Genomic DNA, 22,010 nt, shown 5'->3' with positions numbered 1-22,010 from the left:
TTTGCCCTCTCCCCGCAGTGGGTCCATTCTCTGCTAAGAGCCTGTGCCATCATCAGTGTCATCTCTGTGTGTATGAACACCCCCAAGACATTTGAGCATTACCCTCCACTGCAGTATGTGACATTCACGCTGGACACACTGCTCATGTTCCTCTACACTGCCGAGATGATCGCCAAGATGCACATCAGGGGAATCATCAAGGTAGCTATAGACAGAGATCCATAGTAACAGGAAGCATTGAAACAAAGATCACAAAATACTAACACAAATGTTCCTTTCACAAAACTGGAATATTTCACAATACTAAGTAAAAATACTGAAGTTGCAGTTTCACTGACTTGAAATTATGAAGATGGATGATTGAGCTGTTAAGTAAGATGGGAAGATTGGATGTTTTCCTTTGGTTTAAGATGGTGTTGTCTTTAAGGGTTTTCCTTTTTTGGGCACAGTGCGATTTTCTCACTGTCTGTCATTTTGACAGAAAGGGTCATTATATACATTTGCAGCTAGCATTCTGTTGGCCCGAAATTTACCAGTTTAACAAATTTTGTAATTCTATTTTGTTATTTTGTAAGGAGTTGGCTGATTGCTTATGTTAGGCCTTCTACTATTGATGTCTTTTTAGTTGCTATTCAGCCTGAAAATACAAAGTGAAACAACTTGTGAGACTCCATATGTTTTTTTTACCATTTGCTATCTTGTAAAACGCAATATGACTTTAAATAACAGCATATGAGCTTCCCACCCTGAGCGTCACTTTAGAAGAAAATCAGATCTTTTAAATATGCTAATGCTTTCACACAAAACACGAAAGAGTGGATTGTCATTTAAGTCAGTATATCTACTAAAAAAACTAGAACATTTACGAAGAGAAACCCATTTTTGCAATCATCTCATCAAAAGTTTTCAAAGGTGTGGCCCCTTTTTTTCTGTAATCGATTTCAACCACAGTTTAAATTCACCCTCACTTGTTATGATGAGCTGCACATTTGGATGAATCAACACAATTCATAGTCAAGGTAGGCAGATAATGTTGTATAGAAGCTTCCAGGAGCAGACAGCTGGTGGATGAAAAGACCGTAATTACAGCCATAAAAGGAGTGGACAGCTTAATTGGCAAATCACAGATAACAAGCAGGGAGGCACTGGAGGACATAGAACAAGAATCACTAGTTAAACAGCAAAAAAAAAAAAACCTTGAACATGTGTTTCTCTCTTTCTTGCTTTTAGTTCTTCAAAGCAGAAAACACCCATTTTTTCCACTAAAATTGGAAAATACTTGCTTACTTTACAGATTAAACTTCATTTGCATAAATAGTGCATCACACATCACATCAAAAATGTGCTGTTATTTGCATTTTAAAGTATGTTCAATGACAGTTGATATATTCAACATGTCCATCCTCACTGAGTGACAGTTGAAAGTTGTATTTCGGAGCTAGTGAATAAAAGAGTGACTGCATGAAACGAAACCAGCCGCACAGTGTGTTAAAGATAATTGCATATTTTGCTCCTGTCAGTGTGTGACAAACATGCTGTTATCTTTAGAGTGTTTCAGAACACACCCTCCCATTTGCAGCTTTTCATCCTGTGGAAGACTGACCCCCCTAAGAGCTTTTAACAGACTCTCTCTGTCTCAGGAAGTGGTAATTAAGTATGCCCATTCTTGCTGCCCCCGTGACATTTCAGTTTGTTCACACTTCAAGGCCTTAATCATTTTTTGTCTTATCGTGTTCAAAACATAGCTGTTGGAATATTGTGGTCTGTCTTTTTAAATGGGCAAATATCAGTTTTGTTGTTTTCCTTTGCTTTCTTATGCAAAGGCTTTCTATCACATTAAAAGTGTTCTGTGTCACATTGGTTAGCATTTGATATGGGCAACTTTGAGAACAATTAAGACTTGCAATATTAAATCGTTTTACGATAACATGACGTTTTGTTATTGTTAGAATACACCAACTGCCCTTCAAAATAATAACACCTTCACTCCAATTATAACCTCTTTCAATTCAATTCAATTCAAAAAACTTTATTTGTCCCCGGGGGGCAATTCAAATCCTCTGTCAAGGACATTGTGTTTTGGTTCTGCTTGTTTGTCTGTTTTTTAAACGAACAGCCACATTCTTTACTCGGAGTTTCTCCTGTCAGACCACTAGTAATTTTACCGCAGCAAGTCCGAGTGAGCTGGATATTATCCAGATTCACCTCGAGCCAATGGGAGGGGGGAGAGATGTTTATATCCTGTAACTGCTGCTTGATGAAAAGAGTGAATGCGCGTGACTGCTATGCTCTCCGTGCACATAATTAAACGGCAGCATTACGTTTTCTGATCTCCAGTATGTTGTTCTCTGCTCTTTTGTTGACATTGTGAATTTGTTGAACTACACATAGCATTGATAAAAAGGCAAATATTTTGATTATGGCGTCATATGGTGGACTCTGCCACCTCTCGTGTCAAACAGGGATAGTCTTCCATTGTTAGTATGTGAACAGTCAGGTCAGGAGAATCTCCGGAGCAGTCCTCCTGGAAATCATTTCAGGAGTGCATGTGTGAAAACGGCTTTACAAAGCTATTTTTCTTCAAACTTTGTGAAAGGGTGTGGAATTGGCCAAGAGTGAAAGATTATTTCTTGGACCAGATCCGCATCCTACCTCTGAATAAACAACTGTTCTGACTACATTGTAACACCAGTGTCAAAATTGAACTAGAATCAGAACATACTCCAACATTTGGTTTACAGTAGTTGAGCTTGCAGAATTACACATCAGCACACTGGAGTATTTTCAGGCAGAGGCCATTCTATGTTTTCTTTTTTAACTCTGGTTTCTGACACTCTCTTCTCACAGGGGGATAACTCCTATGTCAAGGATCGCTGGTGTATGTTTGATGGTTTCATGGTGTTTTTCATCTGGGTGTCCCTGGTGTTGCAGGTATATATCCTTATATTTACATTTTTTTTCTGCAATCATACTGCCATTTTCTACCTCAGCAAGTTGTGTTACTGCTCCATATAACAAGTACAAAAAAAACCCAAACATCTACAGTAATGAACTGCCTTGACAATCCATTACTCTTTGTTTTAGGTGTTTGAAATAGCTGGGCTTGTGGATCAGATGTCTCCATGGGGGATGTTGAGAATCCCTCGAGCGCTCATTATGATCCGGGCCTTCAGGATCTACTTCCGCTTCGAGCTTCCCCGCTCACGCATCACCAACATCCTTAAGTACAAAACTATCATGAGCTCATCACTTCAATTCAGTCCCACCAATTAATCATTAGTTGCACATGCAAAAATATACGAGACTTAGTTATGCCTTTCTTCACTCTTCTGCTTTGCAGGCGATCAGGGGAACAGATCTGGAGTGTCTCCATCTTCCTGCTCTTTTTCCTCCTGCTCTATGGAATTCTGGGTGTTCAGATGTTTGGAACATTTAATCATCACTGTGTTACTAACGATACAACGGAAGGGTAAGAACCAAAGTTTAAGGAAGTTCTCAGAGATTGATATATCTATTAATACTGTGCTTCAACTAAGCAGTGTTAATAAACTGTCATCTTCTAGCTCTTTAAAGAACACTTTCAGTACATTTAAAGAGGTTTTACCAGCTTTAACAGCAGTCCATATCATGTTTTCTAGTGCAATAGTAGCTGTAAGAAGCACTTTGAGGATGCTAGGAGATATGTACAAACATTTCACATCTCTTTGGAATGCAGAGTATGAAGCTAACACTTAAGTGCAGAACACAAAAGGTACTCACATAAGGCAGAGATGTTCATGGCCTTAAATGAACCCAGCCAAACATTAAATCTGTGCATTCAAAGTCTGTGCATTATTAAAGCAAGCAAGCTAAAGAAAGCTCATTTCAAACTGGAAAACCACAGCATTTTTTACTGCAAATATGCTGCAGCTGCATTTATTTTTAGCATGAACTCAATTGCATTTTTTAGGTTATCTTCAAGTAAATAACATAAATAAATCCAGACCATAGATAAAATCAGTAACAGTGTGCATATTATGGCATCTGTACTTCAGATATCCAGATTCCAGACAAAAATGGGTCTTTATCGAGTGTGTAACGGAAATAGAGCTTAGGAATCTTGTCCTTCTTTAAAACAACCATAATGAGACATAATGTACTTGTATATTGATTAGTAAAAAAAGTGGAGGGAAATAACAGTTGTAAGTCAGCTTACATAAATCTGGAGCTTGATGCATTTTACTGCATTTGTTGACCAGTCGTTAACAAGGTAGTGACTGTGTTCTCCCACCTGAAAAGTTTCCTTCCCCTGCTAATGTACCTGTGAGGCTAAAAGGTGGGTTCAGTGAAGTGAATTTTAAACTTCACATAACTTTACCCTATCGCGTGTCTCACCATGCGGCCTTTCCCTTAAAATACAGTACATAGTAATTTGGCCACAAGTCAAGTTTCTTTTTTCTCTTGACTGACCTGTCGATATAATCCACTTGGGAAAAACCTGTTTACACCCCACATTGTGATGTACTGCTTTAATTATTACTGCATAAGGAAAAGGAATTGTGTGTTAGCCTCATCAGTCTGTAACTGTCCTCTGCAGAGCTAAGTCTACGAGATCCTGACAACATCTCATCACTTGTGATATGTTTGGTGTGACCGTCAAACCAGCAACCCCGAAACACATTTTTTATGTGCTGCAGGAACTGCTTTCTATCTCCCATTGCAGGAGTTTAAAGTCAAGATGTATTCATTTTCATAAAAATAGAATTCTGAGCTAAGAACTTAGAGTTTAGTTTCATTTGAAGGAGCTCATGGCTTGTTAACATTGTTTGCCTTATAGTTTTTTTAACATGGAAAAACATTAAACAATTCAGCTGCATTTACATCTCAACTTATTGATAAACCTGCCTCATGTGTATAAAAAAATCCCAATTAAATGATGTCACAGTATCTTAATTTTAGGATTATATGGAAATCCCTTGGTGGCAGTGACTGGTCTATGTGTGTGATCTAAAGGTGGGAGAGTCTTCACACATTATTGTCAGAATGAGTGCAATTTAAACCCATTTGTTCGGGTTTTGAATCAAATCATTAAGTAAAGCATGATGATAAAATGATATCCAGAATAGTTCCCTTGTTGAGTCTAAAGATAAGGCTATATTGGTTACAGCCCCAGGCTGCAGGCAGAGCTAACACTAATTCTAATAATTAAACTTTCCCTACATGTCCAGCCTTTATATTAAGCTCACTCCTGCTCATCAGTTACCCATCTATCTTTCCTTACTGATTATAGGCCAAAAGCACCCTAGGGACATGGCCCTTATTGACCATTATAGCAGGAAAGATACTGTAGTGCAGGATATTCTCACAGTTAAAGCACTGAAGCTCCTCTGTAACATCATCCACAAAGTGGCATGGCAGCTGCTCAGCTCATTTGTTTGCTGATATGCTTCTTTTCCCCAAAATCCCTCGTATATTTGCTTCTAATGGGGTATTTTAGAAATATGTCACACAAGGACTGATGTGTTTCATCTTTATCGGCCATATGCCCTTGGCACAAAGTCAAAGCTCCGCAGCTTGTCACACACAAGGGATTGGACGGGAATTAGGGAAACATAGCAGGGGTGACATTTTGTGATATGGATATTAGATGAAAATGGTTTTGGATTTTTGAACTAATCAGGGTCTCCTCCTCTGGATGACAGGATTTCTCCTGTTGACCTCATCGTTTTCTAAGTCTGTTGCATGAATAACATTTCCATGTTATATATATTTGTACAGCACAAATAAGATTGTAGGGCGACATTTGTGTGTTGTAGATTTCTTTAAAGCAGCAGCGGGCCTGTTGTGTTTGAGTGGGATTTTCAAATTAAAAGTCTGATAAGACCAAATAGCTTTTGGTGAATATGATCAAAAATGCAACATAAATCATTATAATCAATCAATTATTATGTTTTTAAATTGGGTAAATATATATATATATATATTTTAATGATCAGATTTGTAATTCATTGTATGTTTAACCCTCATATATTATGGACTATGAGTCAGCAAGAAGTGGTTGTTAGCAAAGAAAGGCACACATGATTTTTCACATTTAATTCTGGTGTGATCAAATAACAGATCAGAAAGACAAAAGAAAAATCAATAAATACATATTATCTGCAATTTATTTTTGTTTTTCATTTGACGTAGCATGGTTATTAATGTCTTGTTATTACAGGACATTTGGTCTCTCATTTGGGGCTTCATCTATCACCCCTTTGTCATCAAGAGACATGGTTTCTATGGTGAGCCACAGTGGTATTATAAAACCCGGCATAATTGGCTTTATCGGGATTCATCACTCTGCCTCTGCTTGCCCTTTGTGATGGTGCAATAAATTATCCCTCCTGATCCCGTAACCCTTAATAAACAATTTGGATGAATGTCTGGGCAGCCAATTTATAGGCATTAATTTTCATTAGTGGGATCAAGGAGCTCCTGGAAAAACACCTGTGGCTGAGAGACAAAGAGACAGGCAGTGGGGAGGGGGGGGGTGTTGCATGTAATCTGTTTGTGTACACACAAGCAGTATTTACCTGTTATTTCTCTTGATTATGTATTTTTAATTAATGCAATTTAATGTATAACCCTGAAACCTTTAAATAACACGTAGTTACCAATGATCTGTTTAAATGCACTTGTACCTGAAAAAACTTGAGCACTTGTACCTGAGTTTTGAAAAGATTTTGCTGTTCTGTCAGTGTCTACGCATTACATTGTCCCCCCCACCCAGGTGTATGGGTATTCCTTGATATGTGTTGTTCTGTGTTTTGGTCAGAAATGTGTCGTGGAACAGCTTGGCCATCCCAGACACCCATTGTTCCCCTGATGGGGAGGGCTACCAGTGTCCTCTGGGCTTCAAATGCATGGACCTTGAAGAGCTGGGCCTCAGTCGACAGGAGCTTGGTTATAGTGGCTTCAATGAACTCGGTAAAGTAAAAGCTAAACACTAATACATGTACTGCTTTTAAACACAACCACATTACTCGCTAGCTGTTTTCACAAACACACTCCTGAAAATTTCTAGGAAATGTCAGGACAGCCTGCCCCTGAAGTTGTCCTAACTTGCTTAGTCACACATGTCCCTCAAAGCGTGCAGTTTTCCCTGTGGGCAGAAAGAGGGGAGAGTTAGGAGATAATGTAAAAATAAATATTTAAAATACGAGTTTCAGGAAAAGCACCCTGAAAAATATCTGGAGCTTGCGTGAATAAACAATCTGATAAAAAAAACATCCAGTTCCGAGAAGGTCTTTACACAACAAATAACTCATATTCTTGGACATCCAAAATCAAGATACATCACATTCCTGTGACAAATGTTTATTAAAATAAACTTTTGTGAGAAAGTGAGAGCTTTGAAAGACTTCCATATAACAGCTTTTAGCGTGAAGCTTACCAGCAGCATCCTGAACGCTTATCTGCTGAACAGTGCTCAAATCCAATGTCAGTGCACGATGCAGTGCCCCTAATCTGTAGATATCCATGAAGGAGAGCGAGAGCTTCGCAGTAAACAGGACATTAGAGGACATTATAGCCTGGAATTTGGCACATTCACTGCAACAGGCTGCCTAAACGTATTGGTCTTGCCAAACACTAAATCTACAAAGCAATAAGATCTAATTAATTTGGCTGATCCTATCCATATTAAAGGTTCCCTCTTGGATTGGTTTGAATATATAGTAATATAGCCCAGATTCCCATAGCTTAATAAGCTTAAAGCAATGATATAATATGGTTACTGTATCTGACCGGCTGATCTGCCAGCTGTCTGTCACTCCTCATAACATCTGCTATCAGCTGCTAGTTACTCTCAGTCTAAAACTGATGTTGAGAAGCAATCACTAATCTGTTGGACTTTTAAATCACATAACTCACTCATGGTGTTATTAAACATTACAATGATACGGAGTGAGGTGTCCTCTCTGATTAAATCATCGTTGGCTGAGTGTTCAAAGTACAGACAGTGAATTTGCAAAGAGCAGCCAAGAGTCTCATTTTGTAGTTTGGCCACCGCACAGTATTTTGGTTAATTAACTACATCTGACCAAATTTGTCAGCGACGGTGACAAAGACACGCATTAAATATAATTTCATCTGATTAATGAGGCTGCCGAACAGTTAGAGCTCTTACTCTTGTCAGTACAAAGAACGGAAATGTGAGGATACTGGGGTGCTGTATTTTCCCTGCCGTGCGCTGTCATAACATACTTTTACTACAGATAAGAAGAGACAAATACTGACACCTTTTTCATTAACAATCTATTCTTTCACGTCTACTTCGCATGTTTCTAATGACTTCTGTGTCTGTCTTTGTTTAGGTACAAGTATCTTTACTGTGTACGAGGCTGCATCACAGGAGGGCTGGGTGTTCCTCATGTACAGAGCCATTGACAGTTTCCCTCGCTGGCGCTCCTACTTCTACTTCATAACTCTCATTTTCTTCTTGGCATGGCTTGTCAAGGTTAGAGCCCGTCTTTCTTTACTGCACTTTTCCAAATGCTTTCAGCCCCCCTGGCGTGGCTTGCAGGCTATAGCTGAACACATAGAAAGGTTTTTGTTAATTGACATAACCTAATCTTTCACCTGCAGACATAACCATTTCCCCTTGTTAGGAGAATTTTCTCCAGCTAATGAGAAAATGAATGTCATGTCATAGATACTGAGGGAAGTCAAGAGGCAGACCTGCACTTGGTCATTTATTTTTAATTGTCTCAATACTCTCTCTCCCTCTCTCTCTCTCTCTCTCTGTTTTTTACTCTCTCATTATCTTTTCTCTTCCGCAGAATGTGTTCATAGCAGTCATCATCGAGACATTTGCCGAGATCAGAGTACAGTTTCAGCAGATGTGGGGGTCAAGGAGCAGCACCACCTCTACTGCTACAACACAGGTACAACCATCACACTCGTGGACACTAAAGCTTACAAAATAGTGCCACTTGGACAGCTTCATATGGCTCTTAAAGCTCACCTCATTCTACACTTCTTGAGTACCTGGTTTCTTTAGAGCTGGTTGTGTTACAGCATGCTCAAAATCTGTTATATCATCAAGGCCTCGCACATTAATGTTGCATGAATTCAGAAAATGAAAGGAATGAACACAAACACATTTTGACAGGGATGGCTTTCTTTAGCTTTGCAAGAGTGCCTGGTCATCAGTAAATACCTTCACTTGCATCAAATCAGCTGCCTAAGGGTCCATAGACCGTCAGATGTCTGTTTTTGTTTTAAATAAACTGGAAAATGTAATCTTGAAATCTGCTGTATAATAAGTCAGAAGAGATAAAAAAAAGTATTATCTATTTCAATAAAGCAGATGAAGCATTCATAAAACTGATAAGGTAGTGCTTGAGGTAGTGCTTAGTAAGCAAAGGCTTGTCCTCTGATGTTGTTCCTTGTGAATTGAAAGTCTCCATTTTTGGAAGGGGACTAACTTCTATTCATTGTTCCTGCTTTGGAATCAAACCCCATTAAATATGGAGCCTTATTTTTAATCGCCCAGTTGCTGAGGCATTGGGCTGATGTGGTTATATGCGTTGGGCCAAAGACAGATGATAAATGTTTGAGTTGTTTCCATTATATCTGGATGACTTAGCTTGAAATGCCTCTTGATGGACCTGGTTCACCCAGATTTGAAATAAGTTACTCAGGAATTTCAGTTGATGCCTTTATTTTAAGAACTTTACCTAAGAAGGAATATTTGTTTCATCTTCTCTAAATTGGGGACATAAAGTCCAACAGTGCAGCTTTAGTACAGGGAAAAACAAAAAACTCTCTGTGGAGACAATTTAGATCGAAGTTTCTTGGCTCTGGAAAAAGACTTGGCAGTGTCTTGCCAAGGCTTGGCATTTACTGAACATCCAGTCCTCTTATAACCTAAGTGAGAGCTCTGTTCCTATGAGTTCTATGTAATAAGTGAAGTAGGTTCCAGGACACTTTATTTTATGGGTTTCCTCTGCCTCTGTTTGTGTTTAGCATGAAAATACTCTTATAGTGCAACCAAGTGGAAGAGAGTGTCAACATAAGTGACTTCAAAGATTGCATCACTGACTTTTGATAATTGGATGTTTCTTCTGGCTTCTTCAGTCCAATATTTCTGGCTAAGTGACAAACAGTAGGGATGAGACACAACACATACAAGTCCGAGGCCATGGTTTTATTCTTCCTGTTATTGGTAGATTGCTCTGTTTCGGTTAGGAGTGAGTCACTCAGCTGAGAAAGCTTTGGGATTATACGGTTCTGTTTCAAAGATAGGTAAAGATAAAACAAGAAACAGACAAGCAGAAAAGTTCATGACCAACAGTAACCAAACTGGGTTGGTAAAGAGCAAGCTGAGCCTTGAGGGAAGGTTCTAGATTTACCAGTAGGTTTCTGTTCAAACCATTCTCAAAGGTTATGAGCTCCGGGCACTCACCGAAATGTGATCAAAGATGCAAGGAGCCAAAATAAGTTAAAGTCACAGGTTGGGCCAGGTAAGACGGTTGGACCTCTGGAACGAGTTTGGAGAAGATTTGTTTCTTTTTGGTGAGATTGTCTTGGCATCTTTTCAGGATGTTGCCATGATAAATCTCTTTAGAGATATTCCGGGAATATCTGTACAAAGACCCTAGGGCAGACCCAGAATATCCCCCCAGGATCCACCTGAAAGAGTTGGAGTATAGGGCCTTGGAGAAGAATCCAGGGAGCCTTGCTTAGCCTTACCTTGCCCAGTCTTACATTGGCTTGTTATTTACTGTATAAGCCACCTTTGTACTGTATTGAAACGTTAAAATGAATAACATTTAACATCAGTCTACTTATATTATCTTTAAAGCCACTTAAACATATTTACATGTGGCTTATGATCCCCAACAGGGTTGTTGAAAATCCAATTACAAAATTTACCTCAGAATGCTGTTAGTGCTCTCATGTTTCTTTCTAATCACTTCCTGTGTAAATGTTATGAGTTCAGGCCATAGAGGGAGCCACAGTAGAGAAGCATAATGAGGAATATTGACACTTTTGGTCTAACAGACATTCAGTCTAATTGAGAAGTGATTCAAGTTAAAGGAAAGCTATAATGAAGACAGATTCTTTTGGAGGTTCATTAAACAAAGGTGTGCAGATTCCTCACCATAATTCAGTCTAGACGGCACTAATTAATGTCAGTGATTTGTATTGGTTTGATATTTATTCAAGTCTGAATATTTAGCTATCTCACAAATGTCCTTTAAGGTGTAAGGAGTTGTGTCTTTGGTCTTGATTTTGCTCATCTTTTTCTGCTACAGAAATGTGATTGCTTCTTCCACACTTACAGTAGACTTCTCTGGGTTGGAAATCAAAGAGAAAAAGAAAATATTGTATAGAAAAAACACACATTACACATCACATTACGAATGAAAGGCTGTTTTGGAGCTTGATGATGACATTTCACTGGAATTGTTCATGAAGCTATACAAATACATCAAGTTGAATTGAAGATGGTTGGTGGATGCATGGATCTGAATTTGTATTCTGCCTGTTAATTGAAAAGATAAATATCTGACATTTTTAACCATAATGGAGTTGCCCTGACAAGCAGCCATCTATTTTAATAGCTGTTTTTCCTCCTCAGTCTTTGAATTGATGCATCTTGGAAAGTCAAGTAACTGGCACCACTGTTCCCTCAGTCCTGATGGAAGACAGTCTGGTGCCACTGGCATGCCTACACCGCTATGACCTTGAAAACAATTAACCTTTCTTCCCATTATCGGAATAATTGTAATCACATCGTCATGCCCCAGTCTTTATCTTAGAGGGGGGAAAACTAATTAGTTATGGTGTAACACTTAACTGTCAATCACAGAAGCTGCAACAATATGCTCCCCGATTCATGTTCCCCTCAGACATGGGCTGCTATAATGTGGCCCCAGGAGACGCAACCCATGCCACACTCTTCATTCCTTGACTTTGCCATACTGTCTTCAGATTTAGATCTTTCAATAGAGCTGTAAAGCCTGAGATTGGGTTGAATCCAATTCTGTTTCGCAGGATTAGGCTAATGTATCCCATATTCTGATGAGTGGAGTTGTAATTAAGGTTGAACATTCAGTTAAGTTACTCGCAAGGCTGCTCTGTTTTTTCTAAAGCTGGAGAATATCAACCCTGTGTGTTTAATTAAAGGGTTAAAGATAGTTATTTTTCGCATTGTATTCAAAAGATAAATATTTCATTTTGGGACAACAGGCTAATTAGGATAACTTGTGCATTAGGATAAGTAGGGTAACTACTGGAATGTTTAAGGGTTTGTATTTGAAAGACAACGACAGACGCAAGCTACAGATCTTTGAAATTAGATTGTGAGTCATTCTCATTTTATAAAATAAAATAAATAAAACACTCTCTACTCCTCTACTTGACTACCAAACATTTCACCTCCTAAAACATTGATGTTGGACTATGCTGTCAAATTTGAGTGCTACTGTATGTCCATTTTCTTTTCTTTTCTTAAATTTGTTGTATGTAGTCATGCTGGTGTCAAGGGGATCTGTCAGTTTGGTCACTCAGTCATATTACCATATACAGTATAGGTAATGATGAACCCTAACACTCATTTTTGGCCACAGATGTTTTATGAAGATGTTGCCAAAGGGTAGACGTGTATGTTTTGAAATTTGTACAGTGCTGAATTGTATGCAAGTATTTTTCTTCTGCCCCTCACGTAGTGTCCTTGTGCCACAGATGTTCCATGAAGACGCTGCTGGGGGATGGCAGCTTGTGGCTGTGGACGTCAACAAACCACATGGCCGAGCGCCTGCCTGCCTCCAGGTAAACACACCACATAATTAATATGCTGCTGATGCTGCTGATGCTGCTGGTGTTAAGTGCTTCTCCTCTCTCTCATCGTATCCAAGAAAACATTGACAACTTGACACCTTTTTAGCCCAACTGAATTATACATTCTGATCCATGCATTTTCTCGTGTGTGACACTAGCAATTTTTGTTTAATGGCTCTCATTGTTTTAATGCTTTGTATAAATAGAGAATCAGTGCCCTCATCCATTTAAGAACTGCCACAGAGGCTACACTATCACTTCATCATTCCCACATTTCTCTGTGTCTTCAATAGCTGTGTCAAACGTCAAAATGATGGGATTTTAAATCGTGTTTGATGTGTAGAACCTCACTAATGATGTCGTTTCAGTGATAGATGCGTTTTAAATGACATCTACATGATAGACGCCGCTGTTGCTTTCGTGGTCAGTGTGATCCAAATGGTTGGGCTTTAAAGATAAGCTGAAAGCAGCAGGCGTTGCTTACAGCTGGCTCACTGTTGATAGCGGTGTGGAGTAAAAAGGCTGAGCCCTTGCTGTGAGAGACTGCCAATAGAGTCTAAAGCTATGAGAGGGAGGATGGCTGTCAACAAAACGTCATGTTGAAAATACTATTCCAGCGCTAAGCTTGAAGGAGGTACATACACACAAACAAAAAGTAGGGGAAAAGAAAATGGGAAGAAACGAAAGAGAACAGAGGACCTGAAATATGCAGTACTTCCATTAAAGCAGCATGTCCCCTAGAGCCTCATCATCAGTTGGAGGCAAGATTTAGAAAGAGGGATAACCAGAGGGATAAACACGGCTGACTTCCCTCTGAGCCCTGTGCTCCATTACGTCGAACACCCAAAGACTGCTTCATCTGCCTCATTCCCTCAAAACAAAATAGCTATTATTTTCTTCCTGTACCAACAAGGAGCCCAGTTTTGACTGTAAAATGAAGGGTTAACAGATTGTTAGCAAGAGGCATTGTACAAAGCTTAGACCACCAATGGCACCGTGTCAAAACACTTTAACTTTAGTGTGACTGCTGTGTTGGTGGGGGTTCCAACGCTTTGGGCTAAACAACGCAGAGTTGTCAGACAAAAAAAGTTTAACCTGGCTTAACTTTACATGCAATACAACAAAATCAAGGTTTGCGTATTGATATGTTCCAGCTAGGGATGTGCGGGATTTGCCGACTAAACAATTAAACATCGCTACCCTTGCTAGTCAGCACAATAACCAGTTGGTAAAATAAATTTTCGGTATTTTCAATGCAATGTCGGTCAAATCTTGTGTGTAAACTGTAAAGTAGCCCCCGCTACTAGCCAGGGCTGTAGCTCCTGTTAATAGCTGCTGTTGTACTGCTCTAATGCTTTGACTGCTTTCTGAGTGTTTTGTCAACTCTCGACTAATCGATTAGTCTGCATTTAAATGTATGTTTATTTGTCATCGGAACATCCTTAGTTTGAGCTACAGACTACATACAGTATAAAAAGTGAATGTAGTACTGTACTGGAAGTATAGCAAAAATGTGGAATTGCCTTGAAGATACATTCTTTCAAATGGCCAGCAGAACAGACACAGCTGGTTTCAAAAGTTAATTTTTTAAAATAATGATCCCTTTTATAGAAAAAGTGACGATAAAGCAGGGTATACTTTTGGGCATGGTTCCATGTGATTGGCAAATTGCCTTCAAGGGGACCCTTGAATCAGGATAGAGATGTTACAATGTGGTTCCTTCTCGTCGTCCAAATACAGTCACTCCTGGTTCCAAAAATCAAGTTTTCCAAAAATGCCAAACTCAAGGCTTCAAAAGGGGGTTTGCAATTTCCATTCATGGCTAATTGGATTTGTTAAATAAAGTCTATGTATATTGAGGATTGGTAGATCTAAATGACAGAATTCAGCTGTTCAGCTGGTCATAGTTCAGCAGGAGAAAGTTGCAACCATATAAACTTAAAATCAAACAAAACGCTAAACCTTTCCTGTAGCACTTTATCCTCTCAAATACAGACGCTATGTTTTTTATATTCAACCACAGCACTATTTCAGGTCTGCACAGCGCCTTAAGGATGTCGACTCTGTGATCACGACTTCCCGCTAGACGACAGAGTTGCTGAGTGTTTTAGAGGGCCAGAGTGTAGAACAACTCACACCTCCATCACATGGAGTGTTTCAGCCCGAGGCAATGGTCCAGAAATTGTGATAGATGTCTGCTGTCAAATAAAGTCTGACACATGAAAAGGACCCGAGAAAGAGAAATAGTCGAGTGAAACAGAGAAATAAATTCTCAACTTAACATTTGATCTTGGTTACAATATGATAGGAGTATATTTCATTGTAGGACCTGTGGTACAAGGTCATGGGGGGAGAGGGAATTGTACATGAGAAAATACTACATCAAAACAGAGACAACGTTGTTAGATGACTTCTCCATGTGAAAATGAAACAGACTGTAGTTTTGGTCAGTGAGTAATTCAAATCGGAATTTGAGTTCCTTTGAAGCAAGCTGTAATATCTGAAATTGATGTATTCAGTTTTATTTTGAAAATGATACCATTCAGCTCTAAGTGTCAAAGTATTCACTGTGTAGCTTTACATCTGTTGCCTTGCATCTTAGATAATCTGGTATCAAAAGCTGAGTACCACATGGTACCACAAAGAGTTCATGCCGATGTTCTGGTATTTTTTTTGTTTTGTGGACATTCTAGGAACCTATAAATCTATGTTTTTATGCTAACTGCAGTCCTTGTGAAAGATGAGGTAACATACATTTCACAGCCACATTAGAAGCTTAAACAGAGAAAGCATTTGACACTGAATTTAGCCAGAAGAGCCATTTGTTTTTGTTTCTGCTTTTGTTTTTATTCAAATTGCAGCCCACTGAAGGCGTCAATGAGGCAAATAATAATCAAGTAGTGTAAAAGTTGAATGTGACTCAGAGTGACTTTGACATGCATCATGTTGTACTTCCATTGTTTTGAGTCAGCAGTCACCCACTGACAGCACTTCATGGCATGTTCATCCATCACAGACACTTATAAAAATGTTTTAAATTTGCTGATGGTGTCAAGAAACTAAACCGGCTGTGTGATCCAAACCACAAAGGCCTCATCACAGATCAGAGAGGACTAAAATGTAACATCATGTTTTATGTTTTTACAGATTCTCAGCAGGAAAGGCTCCATTTAGTCTCTTTTCAAACCCACTTTGACTTTAAAACATCCAGTTTATTAGAACTGTTTTTTGCTAAAGGTTATTTCATTAACCGGGACACTGCTCGTAATGCTGCTTTGATAGCTAATGAAAAGAAACATGAAGAGAAAGCAAATGTCCTTCCATCTATTAAAAAAAAACTGTGAAATTTGAGAGAACATTTGTGCTGCAGATGGTGCCCTAATATCTGAATTCTCCACACGCTTTTGCAACTTTGAAGTAATTATATATTTCATATAAAAACAGTACATTTAAATATTTTAAAACAAAACCATTGGGACACTGTAAAATCTTTTTTAATAAAATGATACAGGAAATGAGAATGGACCAGATTATAATGGATTCAGTTACCAGAGCACCAGAGAAACACTGTCTATATAAATGAGTAGATGATGCTGTTGAGAACTACTACAAGGTAGTTTGGTTTGCCGAATGTGGCTAACATTAGCAGTACTATCACTACCAGCATTCGACCCTTCCTGCAGGTTAACATCAGCATGTGCTAAATGTGGTTATGCGTCGCTCCGGTCGTTATGCCGGTGTAAACTGACACAGCCTACATATATTTCCATCTCAATTTTCTAGATCGAAACAATGCAACAATGATACGCTCCTCCTGTAAGAAGCTATTTGTTCACTGTGCTTGCTTACATCTATGTAGTAGAGTTAGGAGACCATTCCCATTAACTGGAGCTACAGATATGGCTTCAGCCCCGGCTGGTAGCAGGTGATGGCGTTGCAGTTTCAGCATAATATTTAACCCACATTGAGGGCCAACATATAAAATCTTACTAATTTGCTGACAATTAATTCTGGTGACGTCAAGCGAGGGAGATGACGTTTAACCATTAAGTCGACTAAACATGCACATCCCTAGAACACTTGGCTGAGGCGGTGATACATAGAGTGAAAAGTCCCCGTTATGATGTCAATATCAGCACCCATAGAATGCCTCAGATGTCTAGTCAGATTGCTTGGTTAGACTTAACTGTTGTATAATGGCATTTTTTTCTCTGCTTTTTCATGTTATAATAGATGGTCTGTCAAGGCCCACTGAATTACAGTGTCATCATTTTTGATTAATGATGGATATCCTCTTTTCTTTCCCTCTAAAGCCTTGCCAAACACCTTATTACATTGCTTTTTCACCCATATCAGAAAGAAGCAGAGCTGGCTGAGTAGACAGGTAGAGTGAAGACAGAAAGACAGGCAGTGGAGCTCCAGCCTGCAGGCCCATCTGCGAGTGCCAGGGAAGTGAAGTGTGAGTTTCTGTTCTGCTCCGCCTGGCTTTAGAGTAATTGGCCGTCAAATGATTAAAATGTTTCAGGGCTGGCAGGTGGGCGCTATCTACAGGCAGCCTGTGTGTGTGTTCATCAGTTTGTATGCTGCTAGTTCACCCGCACACGTCCAACGTGTCTTCTAAACCACCTGTTGGTGTCCGGTCAGGCCTCTGTGTGTCTGAGTGTCAGCCTGTCAATCTGCCTGTTGACGTCAGATGGTCTGTCTGGGTCTGCAGCAGTTGGGAATAACACACAATTGATTAACTACCTGCTCCTTGAGACAGGGAGGAAGAAGGCAACTTCCCCTACTGAGGGACTACAAACCAAAAAAAACTAGACTCCAAACAGGAAGTATTTTCTCTCCTAAATTGACAGTATTTTAGATTTGTTTGATTAATCTTACAGTCACTTAATATTAACAAAGTATTAATTTTGAAACCATCTGTAATTTATCATCATCATTTTTAATTTTATTTCCCTGTTATGACTTTTTCACCAGTGTGACCAGTACAGCTGTAACTTAGCATGATTTTTACAAGAGTCATTAATAATCAAATATTTGGTGATTCATTCAAATTATAGCTACTTGTTTCATGTTTGGAAACCTACCAATCTACAGTAGAATTTAAATTATGATTATGTGATGGAATTCATAAGCGACTGTTTGTCACACCCTTCAGGTGTCGGTACAAATCCATGTGATATACTTATATAAAGAATTATTTATCCCACAGCTCTTTGTTTGTTTTTTGGACTTTCCTGTTTTTTTCTTCGTATTTGTCCTCATGGTAACAGCTCAGAGCAGTGAAGGTTAATGACGCTTCTTGTTTTTATCCCCAGAGACGTGCTCTAATTAGCCCCTTGTGCTCCACCATGCCATAATTACACTACTGATTGACTTTGGCTGCTCAATGCAGAAATAGAGGTTGGCACTCCATACAGGTGCACATCCACCGGAAAAAAGTAATAGAAGTGAAGTCTGTGGAATGAGACTTACTTTTACAATTAGAAATGTCTAAATTGTAAAAGCTGAAGAAAGCTTTCGAATGATTAAAGGAAGGTATGAAAAATGTGAAAAATGGTTTCATCCAGTAAGAACATTTTTAAATTGCCTTTTTGTTGATAAGCAGCTGCTAGCTCCCCAGCCTCCCCCCTCTGTCTTCAGAGCTAAATGCAGAGTTACGGATAACCAAGCAGCTCACTGGGTGGTACTGAAGTCCAATGAAAGAAACACCTTTCTGACCTCTCCTTCCTGAGCAAGAGGTTATTGATTCTCTGGAACCCTCCTTTGACCCCTGTCACCAATCTTCACCCTCAGGATGTTCCCCAGTGACACTGCTTGTATCATTTTAAGCTCACACATAGACACACACAGTGTCAAGGTTAAGGTCACCGTGTCTGTGTATGTGTGGGAGGAGAGGGATGGCACAGAGAAAAGGGAAATTGAGTGGATAGAAATAAGCAGGAGAGAAGGAAAATAATAGGCATTTTTTAAGCTATTCAGCATAGAAGGTTAGATCAATATGTATGATAGGAAATTGCCACCAACAACAACTACATCACATCAGACCTTATTTAATAACTGTTACAAGAAAGAACTTGTAAAACTCACTCATGACTTTCCAAGAAGATTCCAACATTCACCATTGTTTTTTAACTTCTTCTGTATTATCCAAGGCTTTTGTTTCTATTTGACTCTTACAGTTCGCTCATAAATCCTTAAAGACCTTTGCTAGGTACCGGTATATATGAATATGAATATGTATATGTTTCCACTCTGATGAATAGATTTTTTCAATTAAACTGAGAACAGGAATGTAACGACTGAATTATACTTTTACGTTAGTAGTTAAAGAAGATAGAGAATATGCAAAAGTAAAATAAATGCTTTTTGGACATGTGTTTGTCCACACAAATAATTCCTGCCAATCCCTGGTTGGTCCATCCTGGTCAAGATAGTCTGAAAATGCACCTATCTTTGTTATTTTTTGGTGGTTTTCGTTTTAGCATTTTTGTGTCGTCTTTCTTCTTCTGCTTAAATTCTGTGTGCACACAAGTTAGGATCACAAGCGTTAACAAGTATATGCGTGTGTGAGAACTAGGGAGGTTGTTAGCAGCTAGTTTCTCTGTCAATCATACAAAAATTTAAATTCAGACTAGTCTGAAAACAGCTAAACATGGTATCACAGCGTCTGCAGATATACAGTACAATGTCAAAGAATTGTTTGCCAAGTGTGGCTAACGATAGCAGTGCTAGCTGTGCCAGCTATTGGTCCTCCTTGCAGGTTAACGTCCACGTATCATTTAGCATTAAATTAGTTTAGCGAAAGAGTACATTTAACACGTCATTAATCTGGCCTAGACTCTTCCAAGGATCCTTTTTAAGAAAAAAACTTGAGTGGATGTTAGCGAATGAGGCCCATGGTTTGTTATGTCTAGACTTCAATCAGCCTGATGCACATCTATTTATATAAACTGAAATTAAATGAAGCACAAGTGTATAAGGAAAGGCCTTCAGGAACTTAGAGGTGGTGGAAGCACAGCTGATATTATGGAGAGTAGGAGGCTGCAGACAGGCTGACCATCATGTTTTATTAAGACCTGTTTTCTAGCCAGACCCATGAGTCAGCCCGCTTAAGTTAGGGCCGTAATAAGCCAAGGGGCTGCCACTTCACTGGATCCCCAACCCAGCAAGATTGAACACACCCACTCCTAATACACAAAGATTAGAACAAGTCTGTGTTGATAGCACACTTAGCCAGGATTTGGCTTTGTTTTTTTCCAGAATTTGACAATAGATTTCTGAATTGTTATGTTCCGAGTTGTTTACCATCCAAATGGCAGAATGTGGACACTCTGATTGTCACCACTTGTTTATTCCACTTCAACAAACACCAGTGAAGAGATAAATCAAGTTAGGCAGTCTGTAATCCCACTCAGTTTTTTTCTTAATCTCGGTAAACAGGAGAAAGAGAACTGTAGCAGGAGTCTGTTGCCAGAACAAGGCCCTGTCTGTTGGTGACAATTCCTGTGTGAATGCTGCTACATCCTGCCAGCTCTGTGCACATGTGCTACACTCCTCTCATGTACCGGCAGAAAGAGCATTTGTCCTTCTTGGCAGTGCGAGTGAACAGACGGAGTGTGAGGAAGCAGTCATTGGTCTGTCAGTCTGCCTCTCTGTCCTGGCGGTGTTACAGTTGCTGCCACTGGAGATGCTCCAGGTATGATGCATACACACCCCCCCCCCACCTCCTCCAGATGAGCCGTCTCTTTATTGACAGCTGATCACGTTGGGACTCGTTCAGTTGCATTGTCTCACCCTTTGTGTGAGATAGCACGTTGTGTCAGCCTTTAGAGAATGAGACTTTGCTGCACTGTTTAAATTGACTGAGCATAAATTGGGTAATAAAGGACTCAGGGACTCAGACGAGAAGCCAGAAGGCATGATGAAAAGAGAAATTAGCTGTTTGTTACTTCTTATTACTAATTTGTGTCTTATCTCTCTGTTGTAAAAAGAAATCCAACGTTTCCTCCAAATACCAATTTACACATCAGTTGAAAAGGTGTCTAATCTATATTACTTTTGGGCAAATTGTAATCTTTATGATGCGACGCTTCGCATGAATTCAGAATCTGTTGGAGGAGGAGAAGATGTAGTTTCTCTTTGTATTGGTAGTATATTGTCCAATGTCGTGTGGAGAGCAGAAAAAAAGGGCAGAAAGAATCAACCATATTGCAATCCTGGAAACCATTGCTTATCAAGTAGAGATGCTCTGATTCAATTTTTCCTTCCTGATTCCGATTCCAACAGAATACTGGATGTATTGTAAATGATGACAAAGGCACAGAAGAGAATGCCTTGCCAGCTTATTCTATATACCCACATACACTGGAGGCTTGAAAAAATGACGGCAAAAGCTGATAACTGTTGATGAGGCAGAAATGAGGGGAATAATGAGTTTTTATAACTTTCTGAAGTTCACTAAACCATTAATCCGTTCATTGTTAAATAACTGATTAACTGATATGAAAAATAATAGTTTATTTCATAGGGCTGCTTTTCTATCAGATAGAATGGTGCCAGTGATCCCTTTCTAAATGCCAGCCCGAGCCACAACTTAATGCGTGGCTTCTGCTGTTGTATGTGTATGTGTGTGTGTGTATGTGTGTGTGTGTGTGTGCACACACATCGAGCACCTGGTGTTTCAAAGAGCCAGCCAGAGGCACCACAAATAAATGGCATCCATCAAAGAAGTGTGAAAGGTTTTCAGAGACACACAGGCTCACAAGAAACATCAAACAGCAGGGGATGGCCATCTTGTCCCACAATTGATGCTGTAAAAATTGATTTTGACATCTTGAGGCCATAAAAGGAGTGACAGTGCCTCCAGCTGCACTGGGCTAACTCGGCCATTTTGCCTTAGGAAGAAGAGTATGTGGAGTGTTATCTGGTGAATTGCACCATAGAAGGGGAATGTGAGGGAAGGATTTAAAGGTTGTTTTGTGGCAGAGTTGGGCTGTTATCTTCACATGACAGAGGTCACAAACACACACTGTGCTCCAGCTAGCTCTCCAACTTTTCTTAGTCATGTGATTCCCAGAAGCTGACAGAGAATATGGGCAGTGTCAGGACCTTGAGAAAGCCAACCATTTCATACACACAGCCATGTACTTTCTGTTCTCTGTCAGTCTGCCTCAGTCTCTCTCTCATACTCAAAC

At 39.4% G+C, this 22,010-nt stretch overlaps 1 protein-coding gene across 2 annotated transcripts in view; it reads left to right on the top strand.

The window, feature by feature from the left end:
• Positions 1-22,010, top strand: part of nalcn (sodium leak channel, non-selective) — a 76,518-nt gene that overhangs the window by 5,573 nt on the left and 48,935 nt on the right. For both annotated transcript variants that reach the window (XM_020633941.3, XM_020633940.3), the window contains 8 exons: positions 19-201; positions 2,848-2,931; positions 3,085-3,224; positions 3,341-3,469; positions 6,800-6,951; positions 8,340-8,482; positions 8,805-8,909; positions 12,718-12,804. In XM_020633941.3, coding sequence (XP_020489597.2) covers positions 19-201; positions 2,848-2,931; positions 3,085-3,224; positions 3,341-3,469; positions 6,800-6,951; positions 8,340-8,482; positions 8,805-8,909; positions 12,718-12,804 — 1,023 coding nt within the window. The remainder of the gene's footprint in view (positions 1-18; positions 202-2,847; positions 2,932-3,084; positions 3,225-3,340; positions 3,470-6,799; positions 6,952-8,339; positions 8,483-8,804; positions 8,910-12,717; positions 12,805-22,010) is intronic.

Source organism: Labrus bergylta, chromosome 13, assembly GCF_963930695.1.
Source record: "Labrus bergylta chromosome 13, fLabBer1.1, whole genome shotgun sequence".
NCBI lineage: Eukaryota > Metazoa > Chordata > Actinopteri > Labriformes > Labridae > Labrus > Labrus bergylta.
This window is presented reverse-complemented; position numbering and strand designations above follow the sequence as displayed.